The sequence below is a fragment of the Anomalospiza imberbis genome, chromosome 3 (assembly GCF_031753505.1).
Source record: "Anomalospiza imberbis isolate Cuckoo-Finch-1a 21T00152 chromosome 3, ASM3175350v1, whole genome shotgun sequence".
In the NCBI taxonomy this organism is placed as follows: Eukaryota; Metazoa; Chordata; class Aves; order Passeriformes; family Viduidae; genus Anomalospiza; species Anomalospiza imberbis.
The window spans coordinates 20,782,107-20,805,717 of record NC_089683.1 but is presented as its reverse complement, the minus strand read 5'-3'; the positions used below and the strand labels follow the sequence as shown (position 1 = coordinate 20,805,717).

The following is a 23,611-nucleotide window of genomic DNA, read 5'->3' as shown; positions in this document are numbered from 1 at the left end:
AATAGAATGCAAGAAATAATAAGCAAGATTTATGGAGCATAAGTAACATGACGTAATCTATGCTACAGAGTTCTATGACTCCTCCATATATAATTTAAAAACTTATTTGATAAAGCACAAGTGAAACACTGTATGTTCTGTGCTATGGTCATTTCTCTTTCTGTATATTCTTTTAATTTAAGAACTGCATATAATGTTTTAAACATAATGGATGGGTTGCTTCTATTTATGTGCCCTTCAGTGTGCTTATTGCTCCTACTATGTTCATTATATTTTCTAATATTTTTACATTATTTTATTATTTATTACAAGCAGCTGCTTTCCTTTAGTGGGAATTATAATAGATAGAAAACTGGTAAAAAATTATTAATGCATTTTTGGGCTTTTGGAAAATAAAGTTTCAAAGTAGCAGGTGGGCTAATAAAAGCAGTGACTACACAGGTTTTTTTTATCTTTGTTCCCCAAAAGATGCACCCTGAAAACCAGTCACTATCCAAGATTTGATCAGCTAAGCTACATAACAATTGTATGTCTGAAATACAGAGCATACAATTTGGCCTCTACTCATTATCTGCCTCTTTCCTTTAGCTTTCGCTTAATACACACAAAGGAAATCTGTGCAAATGTTTTCATTGTTATAGATCACTTTAAGAAGCCTTTACAGTAAAAACTCTTCAGTGAAACATATTAAGTATATCTCATTATGTAACTATATCAACAAAATAGTCTTTATTCTGTGTTTTTTCTTGAAAAAGCAAACAATAATATCAGGCTCAGTACTGCTGTTTAATCTGCTCATGTGTTGAAGCACCTACACCATGCTATCTTAAAATAGCATGTTTTGTTAAAAAAAATGATGCCAGTAGTCACCAACTTAGCTAAACACACAGATTTTGTATACCTAGCAAAAATATTGTCTGTTTTCACATTTCAGAAAATACCTTTTAAACTATACTGTACTGGGAACTACATGATCATATTGGTCACTTGTTGCTAAATAGAAAGGATGTAGTTTGTCTCAAATGACAGGGAAACATGACAGATATGGATCCATGAACTGTGATCAAATGCAGGAACTGATATTAATGCATGCCTGTAAAATAATCATGTGAATACTACAGAAATAAAACCTTCAAACTTCTCCACAGAAGTGAAAAAGCAACAGAAATTGCAAAATGTGAATTGATGACAGCCACTCTGAACATTTGTTCTTATTTTATACAGACCTCTCTTTTTTTTTCCTTTGTGGCTTTGTTCCTGCATAAACTTTTAAAGAGCAAGCTATTTTACCTGCACATCAGAAATCTATACTGGAAAATAAAAATTTATTGATTTTTTGGATAGGCATATCCAAAACTAGAAGGGCTAATAGTCATGGAGAAAGCAACACCCCAAACCTCTACTGTTCAAAAGTTTAGAGCATGAGAAGGAGAAAAATACATACAGAGAATACTTCCCATTTTGAATCATTTCAAGGCATTTGAACACTATCCACTTGCTGCAAAGTTGCCGGTTCTAAAACCAGGATTGAATGAATTTTACTGAAGACCCAGTAACCTAGTGATCCTCCAGACCTCTGCTTCAAGGTAGGTTTCTCAAAAAAATTTCTTATATCGATTCTTAACCCTTACTGTACAATTAATATTAGGTTTCCAAAAGAGTGCATACTGTGTGTGTGATTACAGGACTTTTTAAAGCTCATTAAAGAATATTTCTGTTCAATAAGATTTTTTGTTAGCAACATTTTTATAATGCAAAGGCTCTCACCACTGTGCAGAAAATATATGGGGTTTTTTGCTCCTATCTCATGTAGTGCACTTGATAAGGAGTACTACTGAATCTTCTGCACGCTGCATTACAAAGAAAACTGTCTTTCTGTAAGGCATTTTCTCTCCACTGCTTTCACATGAAATAAGGGCTCTTGTAGCTGAATGTATCTGACTGTATTAATACTCAAATGAAAACTGAAACCCTTATACTTTATCTGAAGTACAAATCCCTGAAAATTTTTGCCTTTCAAATTGTGTTCACTGTAATAAAGGTTAATATTGAACTGAACTTATCGTAATCTAGCATCACTTGTTAAGTTCCAAATCTCTGCATGTGATCTATTTTCTTCTTTATTGTTGAAATTACAGAATAGGTAAAATGATGGCAATATTATTAAAAATATCACAGCAAAAGCATTTTACTTAAAGACAGTTCAAACCTATTGCTTTCATGAGTAGGAAAAAAAACATGGTGCAAAGTGCTCAGGAGAGGGAAGGGACTAGCATCTGTTGAAAATTAACTACTTCAACATTAATTAACACATAATTTTCTACCTGATGAGATGGTGTTGTAGAAAGTATAAATTGAAGGCACAAGAGTAAGAAATTAGTCATCTTTGACTTACCGTATCAAAGACTATTGCTGTATTGCAGTCAGCATCCAAACACAGAGCATGAAGCTTCTCACAAATCAGAAAAAATATACAATCAATGAACAAGTCAAATTCATTGTAAAAATAAAGGCCAGAGATTAGAGTATGTATCCAAGGGTCTGGTTAGTCACAGCTTTGACTAGCCTGCTACAGAGCTCTGCAAAACAAGTATACTGCAGCAGTGTGGCAAGCATAGGATTGCAATGCATGTCCCATATATTCAAGCATAATAGAAAACATGGTCTGGAGCTTATTCCATGTGGAAGTGGGGTTTGTTTTATGCAGGCAGAAAAAAGAAAGGCTCTTTTCCCACATAATAGAATTAGAAATGAAGATTTTTCTTGATTATTGTACACAATAATTCCCCAGGATATCAATTACATAAAGCAGGTGCCTCTGTCTCCTGTTTCCCAGATAAATGCCTGTAATCTCATTTCACAAATGATCCTATTTAGACAGGAGCCACCTATTGTGATGATATCATTTGCTCTAGTATCCATAAATGGGCAACTTCCTACAAAACGTCATGACTACTGACGACACAAATTTTTATAATATTGAGTGGGCAGGGTGGTTGATGGGGTCCCATCAATCTACAGCAGCTTCTTCTGATGTGATACCACGAATCCTGCATAATCACATAAAAGACTGTAAATGAAAAAGAGCATTAAGCCTCTCTAGTAAAGCTCATTAAAAAAAAAAAAAAAAAAGAAAAAAAGAAAACCCAAACAAAACCCTCACACCTAAAACTGGGAACAAAACCCTGGAGAGGTAGTAAAGGCAGATAAAACATAATGACAGAGCAGTGGCACCTTTTCAAATGCCTTCGGCACTCTCAAGGATACTGGTAGATATGAACAAAATCACTCTCAGTTAAGAAGTGTAGCTGTCAGTTTCTTTTTAACAAATAATAAAAGACTGGATAGCCTTTTCCCTTGCAAATTTAAAATATGCACTGACAGCAAAAAGGACCAGTGCTTCAGTGATACACAAATTAGCCCACTATTAGTGAATATTTTTTAGAATTAGCAGCTGCTTGTCACAGGAGCTTGAAATATGAACACTGTATCAAATTACCCTTAGACTCTTTGAAATCCAGGCTGCTAGACAGGCTTGCTTCATGCACTAGCTACATGGATTTAATTTCTTACATCAGGGTTTTCTTAAGAAAAAACATTCTATTAAATATATGTATTTGGGAAATATTATAATACTCACAGATAGCTGAAATTAGTCTCCATCTGCCTGCTTTAACACACAGAGATATGAGGAAAGTTAAAGGTGATACAGTGTTCACTTGCCTACTCACCCCAAGGGACTCAGTTGTGCCTAGAGGCCAAAGCAAATTGCCTAAGAACTTTTATTTAATATTTTTCCTGGCAGAAGTTGGTAAGAACTTCAGAAGAAGGTCCCCTGGTTAAAAAAAAATTACCTCAGGGCATTTTTCAACAGGATCTTCACAAATCTTGTTTTACTTACTCCTGCTTTGAACAGACTGAGCTGCATCTAAACAGCTTCTTAATACATGGGAAGAAATGCATTAGGATCCATCCGCATTCATGTTTGGACAGTGCTCACCAGAACACCAGTCAAGCTGGGCTTTCAGAGTGGAACACTAAAGCTTAAAAGCAAAAACCCCGAGAGGACTTTATATACATTTCCACTGATGTAGTTCTAGCAAAACAGAGTCCACTTCTCAAAATCCAGCCCCTCCACTGTACATTCCCTTCTAATAATTTACCTTTATTTTATAGTTTCTTTGGACCAGGGACCGCCTTCTACTAAATTTCTGTATTACACATAGAGAGGGTCTCAAAGGCAAGGCAGTGCAAATTTTAATAATAAAAGCGACTCTTTCAGAGTTGACTCCTACCAGAGTGACTCACTTCAGGTCTAGATAGGTTAAAAGCAAAATCTGAATGCAGCATCCATGGCTACAAGACACAGTATGCTGTCAAAGCACAGAAGTCAATGGGTTTTTTACAGGCACCCTAAAGAGAAGAACTCCTTCCTCAGATGTTGAAAACATTGGAGAAAACAACTTCAGAGCACTGAGTAGTCATTTAGATACAAGCCAGTTCTTTCCTTCTCCCTCCCTCCCTCCTGTGCTTGTCTTCCAAGACAAGACTAGCTGATCTCCTTAAATATGCTGTTTAGGAAAAGACAGAAGCACAGCTTTGGCTCTGGATATATAACCCCTTCATTTCAGTACTTGGTGGAAATAGAAAAGCATATACTCTGTGTATCCAGATGGCATAAATATTTTCCATGTGTTTCCATGACAAAAAACAAAGATAACACAAGAAACAGTTAGAAAGGAGAAATGTGTGTGAGTGTAACTGAGATTGATGGTCCAGAAGTTTCTCTCTTGGCTAGATAAAAGCTGAAGAAATGGAAATAAGGAGAGAAAAAAAGACAGAAAATAGCTAAAAAGAAAATTAATCACTGCTTCATCAAATTCTATCCTGCCTTGGGAAACACCAAATGTCAGATTTCCTTGTTAATTTTCTAAGTCTTTCAAGGCTGTTCCCAGGATATAGTAGGCAAATGCATGCTTTCTTAAAACAACATCTTTTACATCATCTGAGCCAAAGGATGCCACCACTCTTCTTAACCTAGATTTCAGCTTACCATGAACACAGTGATGAGCTCAGGGCTCATTCCCGGGCCGAGAAGTATGTTAAACATGGTCCATGGAAGATGCCTTGATGGTTCTGATCTGTGCTTAAAGGCTTCTGAGCTTTCTAAAACATAGTGCTAAAGAGAATGGACCATCATTTCAAGCAGTTACCATTTGTTTAGGGAGATATTGTAGGAAAATAGTCCAAGCATATTGGTGTCTCAGGAAAGGCCTGAAGTGTTATACTGAAAGGATGAGTCACTCCAGTGAAAGCAAAGCTGCTGCACTTGGTCATGGAGAGATTGTCATAAGCCACCACATCTAATACTAAGTAAGCAAATACAGTGGACATCTAATAAACCTACAAACCACACAACAGAATATTCTAGTAAGGTCTTAAGGTCTTTCATTTACATGTGGGATCTTTGAAATTAAGATCTTTCATTTACATGTGGGATCTTTGAAATACCCTGATATCCTAACAAATAAGTCTAAATGTCCTTAAACCACCTTTGAAATTCCTACTGGTCTTCCTTTTGTTTGGTTTGTTCTTTCTGCCATAAATGGAAACTAGATCTCTCCAGACATTATAGACAGCTGATAAATCTGAACATTTCTGGGCAAAGAATTAGAAAGGCTAGATCTTCTTTAAAATTTCTGGGCTTTCCACTAATTAGAGTTGAAACATAAGTTACAGAACACCAGAACAGTGGATATAGAACAGTGGATTACTGAAACTCCATCCTGAAAGGCAGGAGACAGAAGGATGTTACCTTCTAAAACACCTACTGATATTTTAGTAGATAGTCTATAAAGCAGAGACAAAACAAATTGCTTTGGTTAAATGAGTTGGTCTGCTGGTTTGAGTAACAAGAAACCCTGCCATCTCCATCTCATTGTAAGGTATATTAATTATACCAAATCAACAAAAATCATGCTAAAATGTTTTTCAGTGCTGTCCTTTCAAACTGCAAACAGCTAATAATCAGTACAAATAAAAAGTGAATTCTTACATGCCATCTTTTCCCAGAAGTAGAGTAGGAAAACAGCTACTGGACATTGTGATGCTTCCTTTAATTGTATTACTTAGGCCACCCCATGTGCATATCGATTAACAAGGCTCACACTAACTAAAACAAAGAAAAGCTTTATAAGAACTTGCACTTCCAGTTGTTTTAGCAAACAAACAGGAAAATTAAGCAAGAGTCTTCGACAAGGAAATTTTAGTCTGCTATCCTTCATAATGATTGCAGCCAAGATCAAAAATGCTAAGGGCTAGAAGTTTTATCCTCATTCGTTTAGTCAGATCTACTTGTGCATAAATCTCTTGAGGAACTGAACTGGACTGATGGGATCCATTGAACAGACAGCAGGCATTGCATTTCTGTACCTAAACAAATATTCTCCCTTAAATCCCTCTGAGATTCATCACTTTTGCTTTTCAACAGCACTGTGGAAAACTCAAAGGGGGGGGTTTCAGCCTCATAAGGCCAAATTTAATATGTTATAATATAGCAATGTTGATGAAGAATAATATGCGGTTTTTAATTACTGCACAAAATCCTATTGTCAAAATCCTATTTCCCAATAAAAAGCCAGAAATATCAATTACAGGTATTGCAACTAAATAAATTCTTAAGAATGATAATAATCACTGTAAATTATTACTTAATGCCTAAAACAATCAGAAAAAAGTTCTGTTCACAAGCTCAATTTTATACCACCAGTTGCAATGCTGGTGTCCCAAAGAAAATCTGAATTTCACATTCCATTATCAATACAGGTGAAGAAAAATCTGCCAAATTAAAATTTACATGTTCTGATAGAAAAAAAAAAAAAAAGAACAAAATTTGAGGAGGACTTTGCTTTTTAAAATCTGGTTAGCACAATTGTTGATTGATAAGGGGCAGTCATGGTTTGCATCTAGTGACTCTTCTAAATGAAATAGCATTGTTTGGGAAATAGGAAGAAAAAAGATAAAAAGTTCTGCCTAATTTCTTTCTGTCTGTGAAAATGTGCATTTTACTAAGTCATTTCCTTTTCAAATGAACTCCCCACTTCATTGAAAGGCAGCTGCATTGAAACATTTATGGCTCAACAGTCTTTACAAAATACTGTTTAATATAAGCAGGAAATAAATACTCTCTTTAACCATAGACCTTGATACTGCAGAATGCCTGGTAGATTTTCCAGAGGTCAGATGTTTGGATGGGTTCATCCTTGTAGTCAAAAAAATCTAGTTCTTGGAGCATTTCAGATCTGGATTCTGTATAAATTATAGCTATTGTGACAAAACACTGCCTTTGGCAGACAGGAAATCTATAGAGAGACTTTTCTTCACTGAAGATCAAAGCTATAAAATAGTACTAACATTGACCAGCAAAGCTATGGTATGTCCATACCATTGACATGAAAAAGAGAGGGCTCTTGCAGGTTAGGATACTATCAAAATACTATCATTTTTTGGTAGTATCAAAGTGCAAGATGCATCTGTGAGCAGGACAGCTTTGTGAACAATGATCCCTCACTCATTTGGAGGTAAGACTGCAAAAACATCTGTCTGCCTCTTAATGCAAGTGTTTAAGAACAGCTGTAATAACAACGAAGAGAAAGGCAATCTTGTAAGACCATATACAAAAATTATAGCACTAATGCCTTCTTTTAAAGATAATGAGTTTGCTTCAAAAATTGCACTTTTTTCTTCTTACCAACATCTCCACAGAACTTAAATTAGAGGCTTTTAATTCCTTCCTTCTTTCCTTCCTTTCTTCCTTCCTTCCTTCCTTCCATCCTTCCTTCCTCCCTCCCTTCCTTCTTTCCTTCCTTCCTTCTTTCCTTCCTTTTCGAAGCTTCCAGCCATTTCTTTGCAGTAGAATTTTCAGAATGTACTCAAGAAATTGGTATCTCAAAATTATTATTGTAAATGAAAAAGTAACCACCTGGTCCCCCTGTATGTTTAAGCTTAGAGCAGTTAAGAACTTTCTCAACTTTGCACTGTTTCATTTTGACAAACTTTATAACAGGGCAATTATTTTTACCAATTTTTCTCAAGTAACATTGCTTCAGAAACCACTAATCTGAAAATGTTTGTGTAGGCTTTCTGACCTGACACGCTTTAATTTTTCTATCTTTTTGTTTTCTGTTGTATGTCCTTTGTCAAACACAGTTCCTTCACTTGCAGTCTTGTGTTCCTTGCCTTTACTTCCCCTTTTCCTCCTTCCCAATTTTCTAAGTTCAAATAGACAAAAAAGTGATGTGAAAATAGACAAAAAATGATCTTTTCCTATCTGGTTTTTGATTTTACAAAAATCTGATGTCTTTGAAAGATGATCGGTAGACTTTATGACAAAACTGAAGATGCTGTTCTAAAAAATCATTCTAGAAACCATGAAAAAATGGAGGAAAGAGGAAGGAGTTGAAGATGACCAAAGTGTCATCAGGTTAAATTTTAAATGAAATCATCTGTTCTGCCTTGACAAATTTTTGGGAAAGGTGGAGAGACACGTGACAGCAGCTGCAGATAGTTCAAAAGCTTTCAAAGGGTCTGGAGAGCACAGAGGAGGCACCTCACACAGTGAGGCTCCAAGCTGAAGCACTGTCTCCATTTCACAGCCATGAGAAAGAGCCTACAAGGTCTCAGTAATATTTCTTGATTATTTGCTAAATATAGCAACACAGTCTAGGTCCTCTGGCGCATAAATAAAATTCTGCTTCACATATACTGTGCTTTGTTTGCCAGTATGCAAATATGGCTACTATGTCACCCCAATATTAACTGTGTCTTGTGCTGCAACAACTAAAGTACCAGAGTTTGGACCTTTGCAAGTTGAAATATGGGCTTGACATCATGTTCAGGTCCTTGCTGTGGCTGATGATAAGCTTTGTTTTGAAGGTGAAATAAAGTCAAATTCTATAATTTCATATGTTGCCAAGAGACAAAACAGTCGTCTTTTGGCCATATCTCATCAGAGACACTGGCACTAATCCATTTCCAAGCATCACAGCTCATAAACTCAGAACTATTATGGACTCGATAAAGTCAATCGATACATTAGTTAAGTGAGATGGAATGATTTAGCTCTTAGGGAAAAAATATAGGGCTCAGTGTTATTAAATGCTGGGTTTGAGAATCCTGGAATAATGAATTATAAGAAAATAATTCAGACAGACACACCTGTCTTGGCACATTCACTTGAAATGCAACCAGGAAAACACTGTCTTTTTGTTTTGTTTAAATAAACTGAGAGGACTTCAAATCAAGGACTGCTTCTTCGTATCTGTTTCACAAAAGCTTCTTGAAGGGCTTTTTCTGAAACCCTACTTCAATCTGAGTATGTGTAACAGCTCAACAAGAACCTGTATTTGTCCCTTACAAATTTGAGAAGTCAAACTCTAAAGTATCAGTGTAGGACTGACAAGTTTTTCAAAGATGGAGAAACCTTTGGCACTTATATGACTTCTTCCTACTGACAAATCTGAGCTAGACAGAAAAACATAGTACAGTGACAATGGGAGGAAATGGGGTACTCTGGATATCATGATTTGCATTAAAAATACATTTTGACCCAAATTCTTTTCAATCTTACATGTTAACTTAAAGTAATAAAGGTAAACAGATGCATGTATTTACACATACCCAAATAACCAATAATATATATTAAATTATCCCAATCTTTACAAGGCCTATTTTAGAAACTAATTGAATCTGCCTTTTATTTTAGAAAGTAAATAAATTTTATTTAATGCTTCCTATTTGAAGAAAAAAATATTCACAATATAGGATAGGGAAACTGCATAATTTTAACAAAAAAAAAAAAGAAACGTTGAATACTTTAATGAAATTATATACAGTACTCAATATTGCAATATTCAATACTCAAATATACAGTAATTTCATATAAGAGGAGTTAAATCTCCTTCCTCCTCTATCAGCCTACATTTTCATTTCAGAGAACCTTGCTCACATCCCAAAGGAAAGTTCCCAAGCTGACATGTACTACAAAGTCTAATTTTTTTTTTTTTCTTGAGGCTTCTAGCATAAGCTATGGCAGTGAAAATGTGCTTTGAAATTACTGGTTAGCCTGAAAACTAAAAATAGTTATTTCAGCCATAGAAAACAACATAGTAGAAATATTCTTTCTGTAGATTATTTCTCATAAGTTTTATGTTTCTTGCAGAAAGACAATGTGAGCAAGACTACTCATTAACAGTGGAATGCAGGAAGAAGTAAAATCCTCCAGCAATAATTCAAGAAAGCATATTACAGTACATCCGTAAACCTGGTTTTCTCTAAGGGTGACTGAGGGCCAGAAAATGACATTACAAAGATGAACATATCCCCAATAGATTATTTAACCCTGCCAGTCTGCAAAAAAACCCCATCAATAGTAACATTAAAATTCACAGTGGCACCCTTTGATGCTTCCATAATTTAGATTTGACCTCAGTGAGAAACCTGGTAAATGACTTTTGTTCCCATGTTTCTAGTCTTTTATGAAAGGACAATAATACCCCTGCATCAGCCCTGCATCATGGTTGCCCAGTAAGCACCCACAAATGCTTCATACCCAGGATTTTGCAGTCTAGAACTGAAGCACACTGGAAAAGCTGATACGTGCAGAAGTCACTATGGTTACTGCCTACACTTTCTTTGCTTCCAATAAGATCTTTAATTTCCATAAGCATTAAAATTCACCAAATGCACCAAAATTATTCAGACAAAAAAATAGTCTCTTTGGTTTATAAGCCTTTTAGCTGTGTTGCTTTTATCTTTTTAAGTATAGACTCTGAGCTAAGGCATATTATTCCACATCTGAATATAAGAAAAAGTATTGCAGGAGAAACCCTGTTGTGGGAATGCTTTATGGACCCCCAGCTCCATCAGTGTGTGTGGAACAGCTGTCTGTTGTTGGCCAGTGCAAAGCTGAAACCCAGAAAAGACTACACAGGATGCAAGAAAAAAGGCACTACCTGGAGATTTAGCAAGTCAAATTCAGATGATTGTTGTTAGCATTATTATAAATCTTTCCAATATAAGAAAATTAAAAGTTAAAAGCTCATCTTCTGTGGTTAGATTCCCTATCCATTGTAATAAGAAATAGCTATATGTAAAAGAATTTTTTTTTTTGTTTGCTTTGCTTTGCTTTATCTTACAGCAGTCAGCATGATTCTTTCTTTCAGTATTCTTATATAAATGTCAAACTGGCTAGAGCCTGTATCATTTATTGACCTCACAGTCACTCAGTATACCAAGCTCTTTAAAATTGTATCCAGTGGCTGTGTCCTCAACAGTCATTTAAAATATTTCTTAGTTTTATCCTTTTACTTCAGTTAGCTTTCTACTTAAGTCCCTTTCAGCACACTGAATGATTTCATTCCCTGGTGTTGCCTGTTATTTTGAAAACTTCCCTGAACCACCATTGTCAATTCTCCTACATACAAGTAGCCTGTTCTTTCTTTTCACCTCAACTACCTCCTTACAGCTAGTTGCTTTTACTGTGACATGTTTGACAGACCAATATATTCTTTATGAGTTCTGTTACTTCCCTCTATTTTTCCTATATGTGATTTTACTGCTGTTCCCTTTAGGTGAAAGATCTTAATATTACTCTTCAAAACACTCAATGAGGTTTTTTTACTGAGAACCCTTTTTCAGAAAGAGCAGGGTGCTCACTGCATACAGGACATGCAGGTAAAATACTTGACACCTTCAGCAGGAATTACACCGAACCCTGCTGTGGTTTATAGAGAAGCAGCGCCAGCAGAGGCTTGTTCCTGCTGCTGAGGTAGGAGATATAATCCCCTCAACACCCAAATCTACAGCATGTCTTACAGAATGGCCATCCTCAAGGAGTCAAACAACACCCCCAATACTCACAGATGAAACTTTCCCAAAATCATAAATACTTTCTTAAAAAGTAGATATGAAAATTGCCATTGACATTTCAGACCAAATGTCCAACTTGTAAGAACTCAGAATACTGCCTATCACAACCTTAGTTTTTTAAACCAGACTGGAAAATAGACTTTTTCCCTGTAATCCCTTACTTTTATAATAACAAACTCTTGCAAATGTATTAACTGTCACACAAAGCAACAAATCAGCAGTGGTCACTTTTTCATGTATCATTTCCATGTATGACACCTAGATACATTGAAGAAGGGGGATTGTACTTCCTAGAAGTTCAAAGAATTCAGCTGTTGGCTTAAAATAGTCAGAAATTTCTATATGAGTCATAGAAAATATTGAAAAATTCTCTGCTCAAAATTTTTCAATGTAAATGAGAATGTGATAGAGGTTTTACTTCTGATGAAGTCTTAGTAAATGCACATGCATCTAGATTTTGACAGAACCAGAAGCAGTTTAGTGGAAGTTTATAAAACTTATGTAAGGAGAGTACACCAAAAGGATGATATTTATTGGTAGAGTGCTACTCTGACATTTAAGTTGTTTTCTGTTATGTCTGCTTACTTACTCATGCTCCTGTCTTATTCCCTGGGAGAAATGCCGAAAAGTAAAGTGACCTCTGTATACTAACTATTAACTATGTCACATCACGCTGCTTAAAATATGTTACAACCTGATTGGCACAGAAACACATTTTGTTCTGTTTGGGAGCACTTATACCCAGAACAATGAAAATTCACAGCCCCAGCTTCTTGGGAACCAAAAAATCACCTCTAAATATGGCTTTATATTGGAGTTCAGCTGCAGCATTATGAGCTATGGCAGAGCATCTTAACCCACAGACAAGGTAATTTATAATGGAACAGTATTTAAAATAAGAGCAGATCTTGCTCAGATTGAATTAATCCAAGTCGAGGATCAAATTACCTGTAAAGACACAAATTATTCTTTAGAAATCATTCCAAGGTGCAAACACATAGGAGGCATGCCTTGACTTTACCTAAAGCACAGACAAATACAGTGCAGATTCACAATCACAGCAAATGAGTACACAGTATAAAGAAAATACAGCTTTAGAAAAGTTACTATCTTACAGAACACAGCTGGCTGCTAGATTTAAGGAGAAAATGAAGATGATGAGGAACAAGTGACTTCTCTAGGCCTGGAAGATGCCAAGACACAGAGTGAGCTGCAAGAGGTGACCAAGGAGACCAGAGGAAGCCCACAAGAAAACAGCCAGGGGTGGGAGCAGGGATGAAGTCTGCGGTAAACAGGGAGACCTGCTTGGCTGTAGGGCTCTGCCGAGCAGCAGCACTGCGCCTTTGAGACTCCGCTTCAGCCAGCGCCGCTGGAACGCAAGTGGACGGCTCCATCTAGAGGCAAATATCCCCTGAGCGGGTGAAATGGCATCGCTGCGACTCAACCACCTTTCTCCACAAGTCAGAATCTACTCAAAATAGCACTCCGAGTTGCTGTTCTCTTGGCAGGCATGTCCAGCAGGGGGGAGCAACCTCCATCCACCTCACCTTCTGCAAAGGCTGAGCAGTTGGAAATAAAGCCAAGCTTTCCCTGAAATCCAGCTCTCAGCTGGAACGGTCTCGCACACTGTTGCCAGATTGATTCTGCGGCATGCATAAAATGACAGATTGAAGGCTTACTCTCATTCTGATGGCAAGAATTCTGATGGGTCCCACAGGCAAAGGGTTCCTGCACTCCTTTACTACTCGTGTCTCATAAGAAATACAGAGTATTTCCCACAAATATCTTGATAAGCACATCCATATTCAGTATCAGAGCACCAGTACTTAATATGAAGTTAAAGAAATGTTTCAAATAATAATGAGATTATTAAAAAGAATGTTTATAATCCTTTATGTTGCAAAGGCCTTCTCTGTCGAACAAAGATGAAGCTATTCTTTTCTGTCCATCAATAAATATCTCCAACCATGTATTAATACTGATAAAGAACCTAGGAACATCAAATCACACTTTAAAAATTAAAAGCAATTCTAACCTCATCCTCTCTATTGCTAGGGTCTGGACTCTGCCAAGCTATTCTCATGGAAGAGTTTCCACGAGTTTCTTCTGCACTGATCAAGAAATAAAAAAAAAATAAAAAAAAGCCTTTGAGTGGATGTCTCTGAAAGCCCTTTTCTCCCAGTCACAGGCTAAAACATCGCAATGTAATTTTACAAGCTTAACTCCACTGTAGCTTACTGTATGCCTAAAAGGGCTTTTTCAAATAGGCAGCAACTAGTTACATGAATATAATTCTTCCTGTTCACTGTTTTCAGGCTTCTGGGGTATGTATCACCAAATCTGCACTTTTTATAAATCAGTATGTTTAGATTCAGACAGGCTGTGTATCTGAGCAACAGCACAGCAAGGAGCAACTGTTGTCTATGCATTACATTTTCTCTGATTACTCATTTATTATACAATAGTGTCCTAAATTTTACCCATCACTTTCTTCTGGTATTTGTTAGTGAGTAAGAAAATTTGGATTCAAACTAGTTTACTTTTGCCATAATGATGTATTCTGCAAGTTAGGTATAAGTATTTAAGATTAAAACTGGTGAGCTGATTATTGTAAGCAAGATACATTGGAGAGTGAGGGGAGAGAAAAAAAAATTGCTGCTTTTCTTATAAAAATTAATTGCAGAAATATCTGCTCATTTCTTAACCTATTCATTTTCAGTGTTTTACTCATTTTAGATGTATTTTTGCAATATGAATACAAATCTAAATGAACAAATGCAAAGGCAATATATTTTACAGTTCTAGATTAGGTTTTGGGTTTCTTTTAAGGGCATATATTTCATAAAGCATTGTTTATTTTACAGGATTCATTGCTGAAAACTAAACTAGCAAACTACACAGTCATTTCTTCCCTGACTTCTTCCTACTTTAGGAATTCAGATCCAGTTTGCTGTTACTCAAAACAAAATTACTTGCAGGTATGACTCATATCTTTGTGGTAGCAAAGAATATAAGATGTATGCCTATTTATGTAGCACATGCATAATAGCACATTGGGAGTTTTTTAAGGTCTCTTCTAAGAGAAGTGCAAGATGAAGAAAAGTGCATCCATGAAGTGCATGGATGGAGAAAAAGATCATTGGAGTCAAAGGAGGACCTCAGTGGACCCTCATATATGTTTGCAAATACATACACACACAATGGCACTGATTATGTACCAACATCTATGGGAAGAGTATCAATCAAAATATTGAATATCAATCAAAAGAAAACATCAGAGCTAACCTCCAAGAGGCTCTAGTGACTAGCAATGACTTACAATCAAAGACATTCCCACCTTGCAAGCTCAGCTTCGTCCCTTGGCTTCAGACCCAGAACAGACCAGTCCTCAAACAAGTCCTGCCTCTTTGCAGTGCTTGGCTTTGCAGTGTCCAACACTGATTTAAATCAATGTCTCAAAGACACTGGTGGCCAAAGAAACTGTTCAATTACTATGCCTGTGAAACATATGCCAGAGTCCCCAGCTTTACCTGGGTGATCCAAAACTGAAGAAAATATAGGTGAGAGATGGACCTCAGACTTTCATTATTGCAATAAGTTTTTGAAAGTTTATCAAAACATTAATTAATCTAAATGGATAAAAGAGAAGAACAGCTTAGGTCAAGTTACAGTGCTCAGAAAGGTGAATAAAATATGGAGGGAAAAGTAGCATGCTGAGAAAGATGGAGAAGAGGGCCTGTTATGGTACGTGTTAAAGACGTGGACAGGGCAGAGATAGTTCACAAAAATTTAACATAGCCCTCTCTGTGTCAGGAACACATATGACACAAAAATTCTATCTTTTTTTATATTTGGAATGGCTTAGCCCTCTCTTGCTCCATCTGAAAATGGTAAAATATATGTGCAGTGACTTCCGGTGACTGAGCTACACAAGTATCCATGGGGGTGATGCCAAAACTTCAAATGTCGAAAACGGAACAAGATTGGAACTATTTCAGTCATTGTAGATCAATGTTCCTGGTCTAAATTAGTCAGCTGCCTGTTATGCAAGATCATCCTCCCTGCTAGTCATTCTCACAGGGTATTTACAGAACACTGTATGGGAATGGTGAGAATCTGAGTGAAGGTACTACCAGGAGGAGGCTATTTAAAAAAGAATGTACTGCATACATTTTCAGGCAGACATTTAAGTAGACATTTCTGTAAAGCATTTGCTTTTCCCCTTGGCATTATATATGCACACATACATACATGTATACACACATACATACGTGTATAAGCACACACAATGTTTTCATGTCATTGCAGGTAATGTGGGAAGGAAGGCATACATAAATATGTTTTAAATCTTTCTAGAACATGAAATACTTCTGCTACTTCTGGGTAGCACTGGCTTATTTGGAAATAGCTTTCAAAATGCAGCCTTTGGAGAAAAGTATTTCACAAATCAAAGTGATTCTCTCAAAGCTTATTTGCCATTATAGCATTTAATAGAGTAGGAGGAAAAGGAAAATTTTTGCTTTATATCACCCCAGTGAATTCAAATCTTTCATTTTCTGGTTGTTTGACTCAGTGTCCTGAGCTAGATGTAAAACATCTTGTTAAGAAGATCCCAACCAAATGCACATAAAATATTTTACCACAATGATCTGCTGCTCTTCTTCTTTTCTATCTTATACACTTATTTCTTTACCCTCACTTATTGGGGTTGCAATATAGTTGCATCTGTACATGATAATTTCTGCCTGCTTAACTAACGTTAAAAGACTCCTTTTTGGAAAAATACTGAAAAAGTAAAGTGATCATAAGGTGGACTAGCTCAAAAAAACCTCATTGAATAGCCTTCTGCTGTTTGCATCATATTACAGGATTGCTCTGTGTCAGTGTTATCTCAATAACTGTTCTATGAATACAGTCATAATGAAGGCGGGAGGGGAAAAGTCAAGTAATGTTTCAACTTTTAACTATTATTTTTACTGTATATTTTTATTTTTATTTCTTCGGGTGTATAGTACATTAATTAAAAGAAGCCTTATTCATTTTGTTAACACAGAATACAACATGATCTGTACTGATTCAGGGTCCATCTTATTTGCTAAAGCTGGAGATAAAGACCTGGAATTGTTGAACCAAGCCAAGAGTTAGGCTACTTTTTTTTTGATAAATCTCTTTTTTTTTTTCAATAGCACTTGACCAAAAATGCAGGAGCTTCAGCAAACCCCGCCAAACTCCAAATGGACTGTCTGATGATTTGGCAAAACTTGAGATTATGCTGAAAGCAAGTACAGCCAAATTAGTACTTTCATTCAGTTAAAATGAAATGGACTACAATATAAATAGATCAAAATTGGGCCCAGATCCTGCAATTCACTATGCAGGCAGACTGTCAAGTGCAGAATCAGCACTTTGGTGATCAGAAATCTAATGAGGAAAAGCTCTAAAATGCAGAAAGAATTATTAGAAGAAAAACTATTTAAATCCTCCACATAACTAGAAATATTTGCTAAATACCACGGATACTAACAAATGTGTTGAGTACTTACTTAGAACCTGTAAATCATTCTTTAAATGTAGTAAAAATAATTTCATGCAACAATGTGTCAAGCCAGTTTGGAAAAAGCGCTAAAAAAACCTTGATGACTGTGTTTATCTACAGCAGAGCAAGTGTATAATCGGTATTAACCAGCCCAAGAAGCAATGCACTACCTGAGCACAACACAAGTGACACAGATTTTGGAAGATTAAAAATGAGAGAGAAGGAGCGAAAGGTTAAACATACAAATCCCACATAGAAAGCAGTCTTTAAATGCTGGGCTTTTCTGAGAATTTCAGCCTACAGTGCAGTTCCTCTGTTTCGTGTTTGCTCCGAATTAAAAATAAATAAATAATGATAAGCTGATCAATATTCTTAAAGAACCAGTTTTAAAGAGAATTCTATTTACATTAACACAAAAGATTGCATCATGTTATATAAATAAAACCATATACTGTGACACAAGGATCTGCTAGGAAAGTCAGAAATTTGATAGACAGAAATGCTGTGAAAAATCTGCAAATCTGAACACCGAGAAGATAAATGAAACAAAGGAAACAGAACATGTTTCTAGACACTTTATGGATAAAAATAAATATGAATAATAAAGGAACAACAACAACAACAATAGAAAGTCTTACCATGATGTTTCCACAACAGTGTGTCTGTAGCCCATGCTATAAATGTGGGTACCTTCTATTTCCATCATCTCAGCCCCTCTAGTGGTCAGTACCTGAAGATCTTGCCTTCAGGAGGGGCACGATCTATCCATATGTACCATTTGCTGTTGCTCTAGTATCTTGACAGATATTTTTTTCTTAATCCTGTAATTTTTTCTGGAGATATAACTTGTCACTTTTTATTAGCATCTTTGTCAGTGCTGCTGCTACGTGCATACATTTAATTGCTAAGCAACAAAGAGTAAGCTCTGCACAGCACATTCGATTACTGCATTCCCTGTGCCATGTATTGTTACTAATGCACTTATATAATAAGAAATACAAAAAAAAAAAAAAGGTAAAATATTTATTTCTGTTTCCATAGCATCTAGAAGCCACAATCTGAAATCAGGCTCCATCATGCTAGCCACGAGGAAGAGAGCTAACAGCTGAAGGAAGATGAAGGCAAGTGGACTGAGAGAAAGTGCACAAAAGTTAAAAGCAGAGGTGAGTTTCAGTGTTTCCATAGATGAATAGGCTAAGTCTAAAGTTCAGAGGTGACTACCCACCCACATTTTGTCATGATTCTTAGACATCAGGGAAAAATTGCTGTGGCTAAAATACTTGAAGCTTTTGCAAGTGTGGTGGCCTCAAGGTAGGAAGTATTACCAGTTTTCAGAAGTTTATCAGTTTGGAAGAGATACATCTGCATTGTATCAAGAATATTCTCTCTTCCTTTTTCTCTTTAAGTTGCAGAAAAAAACAGGGCTGGCAGTATTTTGTCGCCAAGTGTTACACGTCACTGTCTGCTCTTCATATCGAAATGTATATTTGCCCCTCTCATTGAAGGTGCTGTCTCCAAAACCTGAGTTTGGCATTAACAAGGATTACTTGAGTCTATTACATAAGGGACTACAACTCCATCTTTCCTTTGCTGAAGTACAGCAATGTTCCCCAAAGAGTTCTGTTTACACCTGAGATGTACAAGGATGGTGGTCCCTCTTTTCTCTTGGTGTGATTACCAGCTATTTTGCAGTCAGCACTGCATATCTTAGTGCCATATCTGCAATGGTCAGCAAGAAGAGCTGCTTGGAAAACTAAGCCATGATTGTACAGGTGTACAAACTTGCACAACCACATACAACCACTTCTATTTCTGCAGTTAGATTCAGGAATTGGGCCTGACTCTGTCTGTGTCTCTTTGGCATATACTATTAGCCCCAAGGATCAAGAGGAGTGCTAGGAAAAGAGGTAGTTGCTTTTGAATTATGAACAGTCATGTGCACAGTCCTGCCCAATAGCATAAGTATTTCCTCTGGGTTCCAGTATTTTTGCAAAGAAACTGGAAATCCCCATAGCTAATGTGTCCTGTCACTTTTGGTGGGACTGAAACAAGGGCTGTACTTGTGTTCTGGGCACAACATCCTTTATACTCCCATGGGAAGACCAAGCAGAAGTTCTAAATGAACCACAGCAGGAGACTACAAATAATATAATCAAATTCCAAAACTAATTAAGTACATCAGTACTTAATCATACAAAGTGCTTCTGTATTAAGCTACTCAACACATTAATTACTTAACCCCTGAAATATCATTGTGAATACATGTTTTTTATTGCTATTTCAAAGGAGGGCAGATGGATGCTTGGAGAGGCTACGTATTTCCAAGAAATACAGAGTCAAATCCTTTCACATGCAGACCTTGCTGGAAAGCCTAGGTAAGAACAGCTCTGTAAACTACTGCTCCAGCAGAGCATTTTTAGTTCAGAATCATGGAATATTCTGATTTGGAAGGAATCTACAAGGATCGTTGAGTCCAGCTTTTAAGTGAATGGCCCACACAGGGATTGAACCCACAACCTTGGTGTTATTAGCACCAGGGTCTGACAGCTGAGCTAATCCCAGTTCAAATCCCATAGCATCTTGAACCAGAATAGATGCCAGGGAACCAGCTGCCAATTGGGAGACCCTGTTCTTGCCTCCTGGGTCACTTTGGGAGATAAATACAGAACAAAATGACAGACTTTCTAGCTATTAGAGAGAGCTCAGTGATTGTCTGTCTTATGACACAGTGTCCTACAGTTCCTCAGACTAAGGATTCAACAAAAGGTAGCACAGAAAAGAAGTCTCACAGCACTTGGCTTCTAAGATAGACATTTTTAAAACCCATCAAATTAGGTAAATTATTGTCATATTACATTATACTTGTGTACTGATAACAGTAAGAATTTAATCTTTTTCCTAACATATAACTTCCTAGCATTCAAAAAATACTACATGAATAGGTGTACTTCTACATTTCTCAACACATAGCTTATTTCTGGATCCTCACATTGAATATTAATAGTTTTTTCTGCTTAGCTCAGGAGAGACCAGAATGACCTTGTTTGATGGGATTTTCCCTAAACATCAGTCTGAACACCAAATATATCTGGGCCACCTTCTTGAATTCATTGACCAAAACTCATTAAAATTTTCTGGGTTCAACCCTTAGTGATGACTCCAGTGTGACTGTGAAGCATTAAGTACATAACACAGTCTCTGAAAGTGAGCTGCAGTGACAACATGTGCAATACAGCCAACAGGTAGGGAAGAGGAAGGCTATATATGACCATCTTAATTGTCACACACTTTACAGCACAGAGCTCAAATAAATGCTTTGTTATTCCTCCATATCTATAATTGCCCTTGAATGCCTCCAAAGAAGAACTGAAGTCATAATCTGTTTGGCTTCAAGGAGGAAAGTATACTGTTTACGTGCATGTAAGTACACAAGTCCCCAGTAACAAGACTATGTTTATTTTTGGTCAGCCCTGAATCGGTCAGCCCTCCTTTAATTTTTGGTCAGCCCTGAATTGGTCACACAGTTGGACTAGGTGATCATTGGAGGTCCCTCCCATTGGAGGTCCCTTTAATTTTTTAATTAAAATTAAATTAATTATAATTCCAATTAAAATAATTAATTCTTCCGTTCCATTCCATTCCATTCCATTCCAATCCATTCCATTCCATTCCACAGTGTTGGGCACACCAGCCACAGACCCAAGGGCAGGCAGGGTGATGCCTTGTCTAGCTGGGGGCTGGACATCACTGCAGCTACGGACTAATGGCATTTGAAAAGGGATTTTTTTTCCCTACAGAGCCCCATTAAAGAGCATGTCTACTTACAGTAAAAACGAAAAGGATAGTAAGCCTGCACTTTGCAGACTCTTAGCATTCTTTTATCAAAAAAGCACTCACTGCAGCAGTAGCCTTTGTTAATACTTTTCAAATGATGAAGGTTAATGGGGTCACCCTTCAATGAGGTGGCAAGACAAGCCTTACTGGACTCAGAAAACAATCTTTTTCTGAAAATAACAAAACTGGATAGATTTCTCTCTATTAGAAAGGTATTTTTCATGGACTGGATCCATCTTGCACAGACCACCAGAAACAGGGTAATCTTCAGCCAGTACTAAGCTAAATATATATGTATCCCTAACTCAAAACAACTTTAAAGATGTGTCACAGAAGACTGAGTCCAAGCCAAAATAGAACTGTGGATTGAAAAAACATTTTCAAAAGGTGTATGTGTATAAGGCTCAAAGATATTTCTCAGTTCAGGAAACAAAGCTTGCATTTTGGTTGTTTTTTTCATTTGCAGAGAGATCATTCGAAGGAAACCAAAACTAAATATTCACTGACAACATAAGGAGCACCCAATGTGGTCCTTCCTCAATTGCAGTGTGTTAGACACACTTAACATCAACAGTTTCCAAGTTTTTTTCCACTTTATTATTTTCACTTCTTCCATATCTGCCTTTTTTGTGAGGTTTCTTTTTAACCCAACTGGCTAATGTATTACTAGTGTGCCCACCACTGTGAGGAGAGAATTTTATCCAGCAGCCAACTAAGGAGCTGAGTAGTAACTGTGAGCTTTATTGTTGCAATATTAATAATTTAAACCTTCTGTAAAACAGTTTGTTAGGGATGGGCATGAGGGAGCAAAACATTATAGGGCTTTCTGCAATTTAGTACCTCAGAGTGATGAACAGTAGAGCACATCTTGAAGCACTATCTCCAAATCAATGCTTCCTTGCTGGTAAGGCAGAGGCAGGGAATGTTTAATTCACAAGATTTCAGAAATGGCTAAATGCAGCTCAAATGACAAAACTTTTAGAATATGTACTTTACTTAAGCTTTGAACCTTATAGAATCTGTTAAGATTTACACATCTGAGAAAAAAGGATCTTCAGTTTCTAAAGTAGTGAGGTGTATTCAATCTCTACTGTATTCTAAATTTTCCTCTCCTTATAGTAACTAAAAAATCCTTTTCAATTCCAAACATTTCCAACCATTCAGAATGGGGTTGAAGTGGGAGACATCCCACAAAATCTGCACCAATAATATGGGGGTGAGGGGACACCAGTAAAATTCTAGGAATTATTCAAATCTTAGACTAATATCTCTCTGCATAGAGGCAACAAATATTTGATGTAATTTTTTCATTCTGTAGAAAGAGCTTTTTGATATGTGAGAGCTTTTTGTCAGTGAAAGAGGCCTTTGTCTGCTGGTTTCATTTGCTTATGGTGACAAGAACAAAATACCAAAATAGAAAAATATTAATTTTCAGTGGTCTTTAATAACATAGCTGTATTTGCACATCCAGGACCAAACTGAAAGGCTCCCATCTACATTTCTCAGAGGAAAAAGGATGGGAAGATGTAAATGTTTAACACTGTTTTGAAAGTGGAACTCTATTCTCTGTAGCTGTTGCCATCTACCAGCTCTTATGTTCATCCCAGATACTTGATAAGTTTGCTTATGTCTTTGTTTAGTCCAAATTAGTTCTGCAGGGGATAAAAGAGAGGAGACCTGTTGGAGAAAAAGTAATAATTTGGAACTTTCAGATGTTGAAAATCTGACTGATTTTCTTTGGAAAGAATACTCACTAGGCTGAAGAAGGCCATCACCCATTTTCTAAAATAATGAAGGCATGGGATGAGGTGTACTTTGATTTTCCGATTATAGTAAAAGTGGGAATAGCCTTTACTGTATGGAATGTGGAGAAGAAAACAGTGGTGTTCTATTGGCATGCAAAGAAAGTGTATCTGAAATAGTGTTGTATTATGTACTACAGAAAATTAGGTAAATTGCAGGACTATGCAATGTGTTGCCCTTCACCAACACTGGTAAATATCAAATGTTTTCGTAAATGGAACAATGGCATCCATTAGGTCATATCAGAATACATATGCTTCATAATTCACATTATTAGAATAGGAAAAGTCTGTTCTGTAAAAGCAGAGCAGTTAAGTGATGCTCATAATCCCTACCATGCAGTCCATTAACCTCAGAAATTTTAAGTAGCTTCGTAGTCATCCATGGCATTTCAGATTTCTCACACCTTCAAATCTGTGGGCAGCTTCACAAGCTTTTTGTAAAGTTTCTCATGACTAGGACATCTGTAAAATTCCCTCCAGACCTTTCTTCAATTCATCTTGTGTTAAG

The 23,611-nt window shown here is 36.6% G+C and overlaps 1 protein-coding gene across 24 annotated transcripts in view; it reads right to left on the bottom strand.

Moving 5' to 3' along the window:
- DLGAP2 (DLG associated protein 2) overlaps window positions 1–23,611 on the bottom strand; it is a 452,231-nt gene that overhangs the window by 316,598 nt on the left and 112,022 nt on the right. For 4 of the 24 annotated variants that reach the window (XM_068183596.1, XM_068183603.1, XM_068183601.1 and 1 more), the window contains exon 1: window positions 18,103–18,399. The exons of 10 other annotated variants lie outside the window; for them this stretch is intronic. Coding sequence is in view for 5 of the 14 variants with exons in the window: in XM_068183581.1 (XP_068039682.1) it covers window positions 18,103–18,105 (3 nt within the window). In the remaining 9 variants the exon portion in view is untranslated. Of the gene's footprint in view, window positions 1–2,395; window positions 2,755–18,102; window positions 18,402–23,611 lie in introns of those variants that run through there. 10 more of the 24 variants (XM_068183581.1, XM_068183585.1, XM_068183584.1 and 7 more) reach the window with 5 other exon arrangements.